The sequence below is a fragment of the Ahaetulla prasina genome, chromosome 8, assembly GCF_028640845.1.
Source record: "Ahaetulla prasina isolate Xishuangbanna chromosome 8, ASM2864084v1, whole genome shotgun sequence".
Lineage (NCBI taxonomy): Eukaryota > Metazoa > Chordata > Lepidosauria > Squamata > Colubridae > Ahaetulla > Ahaetulla prasina.
Genome location: NC_080546.1, coordinates 37,620,648 through 37,626,131, shown reverse-complemented (window position 1 = coordinate 37,626,131; position 5,484 = coordinate 37,620,648). Strand labels below are relative to the sequence as shown.

Here is a 5,484-nt window from a genome sequence, read left to right as displayed (position 1 = left end):
CCAAACTGGTTATAGTGTAGGCTGAAATTACTCCAATCTAAAATCAGGAAAGTAATAGGAAAATAATGGACCAATTATTCTTTAAATTGGTATATTGGTTATAGCAATACAGGGTTTAATACTAAATGGGGCAGTGCTTTCAAAGTCTGCTACTATTTACAATGTTGGGTATCAGCATTCTTTAGAGAAACTATGCTAAATTAATGTGAAGCCATTTTTAGTACAAATAACTATGTGTACAAAAACTTGTGAAAACACTGTTATGAAAGCTTGCATTTGTAAGATTCCACATTTAAGTCTAGTTGCTGTTATGGCTGCTCTCTCTTATGATCTGGGAAAATGTTACTCAAGAAAATCGGTAGATGATGATCTAAACCAAAGCCAAGAACAAACCTTACTATCATTACTTAACAATTACTAATGTTGAGAAATCTACTTTCCCTTCTCCCCTTTTCTTTTGCCATTTATAATGGGAAATGGGAATTTTGAATGCTAACCAAAAATATACCTGAAGACTGAGTTCAGATATAATGGTGCTTTCTCTTGATGAATATGGGTCAGCTTCTCTCTATGATAGATTTCTGAGTTCCTCAAAAATATCTGGCACAGGCTTTAGTTAATAAAAATTTTATCGTATCAAATCTAAAATTATACCCAGACTCAATCACTGTTGGTTGCAACAAGCCAATTTCGTGATTTGAAGTTGAAGTTTTTCAATTATTAGTATTTAAAATCAACCAGTTTAAATTCGAACACAGTGCTAATCGCGATAATGCTAAAGTAGAAGGAAAACACCATGGCTGTATTTCAATAATGTACTAAGCTTCCATAGCACTTTAATAAACATGCATGCATTGCCATTTTCACCCTCTTATCTTTCTCCTTGAGCAGTGACAGAGTGAAGCAATTGCATTTTCAGTTTGCAAGACTCAGAATTTGAAAATCAAGTGGACTAAAGAAGAATGGAATGAAGTCTATCACTCCGATATGGGGTATAGAACACTGAATTACTTAGAGGTCTATATTATGGCGATGGAAAAACCTACATAAAGCAACACAAGAGTTCAGAAATATTTTTAAAATTTACAAGATGGAAAAAAATAAAACCATAAAAAGAGTAAGGATATAGAGGTTTAATTAAATGAAAGGGCCTCTGTGGCTCAGACTGGTAAGACAGTCTGTTATTAACAGCAGCTGCCTGCAATTACTGCAGGTTCAAGCCCCACCAGGCCCAAGGTTGACTCAGCCTTCCATCCTTTATAAGGTAGGTAAAATGAGGACCCAGATTGTTGGGGGCAATAAGTTGACTTTGTATATAATATACAAATGTATGAAGACTATTGCTTGACACAGTGTAAGCCGCCCTGAGTCTTCGGAGAAGGGCGGGATATAAATGCAAATAAAAAAAATACTTACCATAATAATCAGATTGGCATTAAGAATCATCTTCTTTTTTTGTCCTTTCATATTCTGCAACTTCATAATTATGGTGCCTGATAAGCTAAAAGATAATCATAGATAAATACATGAAACATATAAAGTTAGCATGTTCTTACGAACTACTATTATTTCATTATAATGGCATGACTACAACTTAAAGTACATTTATTTTACTTAGAATAGTAAGAGTTTCTATAAGTACTAGTGTGAAAATGATAGAAATCAAACGTAATTTCAATATCCTTTAAAAGTCTACATTAGTTGCAAATTATTCAATCTTGCCAATTTCCAATCTGGGGCTACATTTATATATCATGTTAACCCATAACAAGTTTGCACTAAACCAAAACAAAGAATTTTATGCATAAACCAATAGTGTTGCCTTGCTAATGCACCAAAATTGTGACCAAAATAATCTTTGAAAACAATTATAATAGTAGCTTCCTGTTTGGAAAGCTACAGCAAGAGAATTCATTCATTTCTCTATTTTAAAAGAGAACTAGATAACATGTTTTCAACCTATACACGTAATACTTTTAAGAAGAGAAAGCCTAAGAAAGATTATCAGCTTCAATTTTACCCAAGATATATGCAATATTCCAACATCACAGTCAGTTTAGTACATAATGGCTAGTGTGCCACAAGCACAACTAAAGTCCAGTTTTAAGTAAGTTTGTTCAACAATTCTATGCAAGCTAGGATGTCTAATCTAGAGCCGATATACCGTTTTCTGTTGGTAACATTCCACCAGTTAGGAAATACAAGTTATATAGCTCCTTGAGGTACATTCATGTTCATATGTTCAAACTATTTACTAAGTCTTCATTACTATTAATCTTCTCATCGTTCCCATCACCCATCTCCTTCCACTTATGACTTGACTGTATGACCGTAACTTTGTTGCTTGTATCCTTACGATTTATATTGATATTGTTTCCTGATTGCTTATGTTTATTGCTTATTATTATTATTATTATTTATTGCTTATGCTTATTGTTTGCTGATTGCTATGACTATCATTAAGTGTTGTACCTTATGATTCTTGATGAACGTATCTTTCCTTTTATGTACACTGAGAGCATATGCACCAAGACAAATTCCTTGTGTCTCCAATCACACTTGCCCAATAAAAAAATCTATTCTATATATAAGGGCAACTATGGAAAATGATCCAAATAAGTGGTCAATTGATTAAAACTCAGGAAAATATGTAAAAAATAACTAATTAAAATATACTTTACAAATATTAATTTCACACATATTATTCTTACCATAACCCATAATAGAACAGTTGAAGAAAGACTCAAGCCAACTTTTATCCAGTTAGGATTTTTTGTATCTTTCCTTCCTATTTGGAATACTGAACGAGACAATGCTAAAATAAAAAAGTTTCAAAATACATTAATTCTAAAATGAATGTAAAATACTTTTAGAGAATAATTCTTCAGTTATGGATTAGGTACGCAGTTCCCAATTAAACCCAAAAACAATTAAGTCACATTATGACAATTTATTTGAGCCACAAATTACATTATTTGTGTCCCAGGTTATATTTTCATAAGACCAGACAAGACAGAAATAGGAAACAATTTTAGCTGAAGTGTCATAATTGTGAATAAGTATGCAGTTATTAAATTGGAATTTTGTAAAGATTAATTCTTTTCACATAGTGTTCCGTTAGTTATATCAGAAGAAAAGTATAATACAGTTTATTGTAAAACACAACATTTGAACAGAATATTACAAACGGGAAGAAGTAATGGCGTTTTAAATTTAAAATAATTTCTTTTAAAACAAATCTATACCCCATCTTTTTTACTCCTTAAAGAAAATGATTTTTTTCCTACACTCATGTATGATCCCAGGGAGAAAGATGTTTAAGGAGGTTCTAATGATAAGACCTTTTTCCCTTCCAAACCAATCAATGCAGAGCACTAAAAACAGGCATCTTACACCAAGTAACCCATCAGGCTTTCGATGGAAGAAAAAAAGAGGAGTGTAACGACCGTGCAGTAAAGGGATATGCTCATATGTTCATCACTCTGATATAGAGATGCCACTGATGCACAAACCAACTCGCCGCCCTAATTTGACCACACGGGGCACCGCAAATCGATGTATGCACAGAGGGCTAAGCAAAATGGTCAAATAAGACCTGCAGCTGAAGGTTATACGTTCAGTCCAGGGCGCAGCACTCACACATTCACTCAACATGGGTCGGGCAACAGAACACTCATGCAAATTGAATGTTTTGCTCTGAATCGGCAAGTCCGAAAAGAAAATAAGTCCCACTCGGGACCATGCAACTCACGTGGAGCCACCTTGCTCGGAACCTGCAAAAACCACTTCGCAGCCCGCAAGGTCGCCGCCATGTTACTTTTCTTCTCTCGAGAGAAGCAATGAGACAAACGCACCAATCCAAGAGTAAGAGGGGCGGCTGCTAAAAAGATCTAAGGGAAGGATTTGGGGCGTCATCTATCGACAACTCGGCAAACAACTCAGTCAGCCCTAATAGAAGCTCATCCCCACATTGACATTCGTTTTTAATTAGGGTTTGGGTGTTTTGTTTGTTTGATGCCGTGTTCTGCTGTTTTTTTTACTACGGGAACTAAAATATACACAACTTGTGTTCTTCAAGTGTTCCTTGAAATCACTGCTGTGATAGCACTCTCTTAAATTCTCCTGTTCAAAGTGGATTGTTGTAATCGGAATTACTACAAGTGGATTGTAGTAATCAGAAAATAATATCATAATAAATGTTATTCTAATCTCATTTTCATAATTAAAGATTGCACTACATTTTAAAAAAATAATTACAAGCATTAAAGTTGAGATAGCTGAAAATGAAATTTTGATAGCAAATACTATCTATTCAGACCAGAGTACTATAACATTTAAAAGGTTGTGTTGTTCAGTCATTAAGTCGCGACCCCATAGCATAAAGGGCCCTAGTCAATCAATGCTACCTGTGTGTGTGTGTGCAGGTAATCTTTAAAAAGTTGACTTCTGAATAAATAAGTTTTCAAATCATAAATTTCTGAAACTATTACAGAGTACAGAATAGATATAAAATTGGGCTTTTACATGCTTTCTAATGAAATAGAAATGATCAGAGTTACAAGATTACAATCCTTGTCAGCATCAAGTGGTTCTTCAGTTTAAAAAGCGAAGATCATTTTGGAAGCCATATACTATTTAATAACTGTAGTAATTCTGGACTACAATTTCAAACCTGAGGTTTCAGGAATGCTACCTTACAGCTGGTTTTTCCAGTTTTTTGAGATTAATAATACAAGACTGTTGTAAGAAGTGGTAAAAAGACTCTGTCGGTATGAAGTTGATTGTATACCTTTATACTGGAGATGAAAAGAAACAGAAAATCTTAGAATGTCAAACTTGTTTTCCTACCCAATTTTTAATTGGAAGCTTGTGCTACAGGTTCCAAAGTGACAACTATTGTCTTTTTACATAAGTAACATCTAGTTTCCCAGCTACGATAGTGGAGATCTCCAGCTTTAAGTGTAGAACGACATTAAATGCTAGATATTAAAGACACGATAGGCTATTTTCCTTATGCTTTGGAAGGGGTTCCATATAGGCATCACGTGGGCAATTGCGACGAATGGCTGTTTGCTCTGACCATTCACTTATTTATAAGTCGATTCGAATATTACAGTTTTAAGTTGTAATACTCTTTCTCCAGGACAATTCCAGCAATCTCCGTAGCTCCTATGATTTTAGTCCTTCGGTTCGGTTTCCTTCTGTAAGAATGAGTCAAGCCTCATACATGTGTACAGTTCTGAAATCTTGAGGGAATTCAACAGCTTTACTCGAACACCCAGCCATTTTCGCAGTTTCGGAGCTCAATAAACGCGCAGGCGCAACACTTCCCCAAGACGCTGCGAGAGATTAAGATTGGTCCCATTTCCCGACTTCCCTTGTTGCTGCCATTTAAGTCTATGGAAAAAAGACAGGAAGAAGGGAGGAGGGGGGGAAAGTGGGTCATAACGCATGCGCGTAAGTCCTCATGACCCGGCTGGGGAA

The 5,484-nt window shown here is 35.1% G+C and overlaps 1 protein-coding gene across 1 annotated transcript; it reads right to left on the bottom strand.

Annotated features, from left to right (window-relative positions):
* Positions 1-1,416: 1,416 nt before the first annotated feature.
* NDUFC1 (NADH:ubiquinone oxidoreductase subunit C1) lies at positions 1,417-3,907 on the bottom strand. The gene is made up of 3 exons (XM_058192703.1): positions 3,752-3,907; positions 2,712-2,815; positions 1,417-1,501 (listed from the first exon to the last, which is right to left on the bottom strand). Exons 1-3 carry the CDS (start codon positions 3,810-3,812, stop codon positions 1,436-1,438), a joined length of 231 nt encoding a protein of 76 aa, XP_058048686.1. The 5' UTR covers positions 3,813-3,907; the 3' UTR covers positions 1,417-1,435.
* Between the last annotated feature and the right edge of the window lie 1,577 nt (positions 3,908-5,484).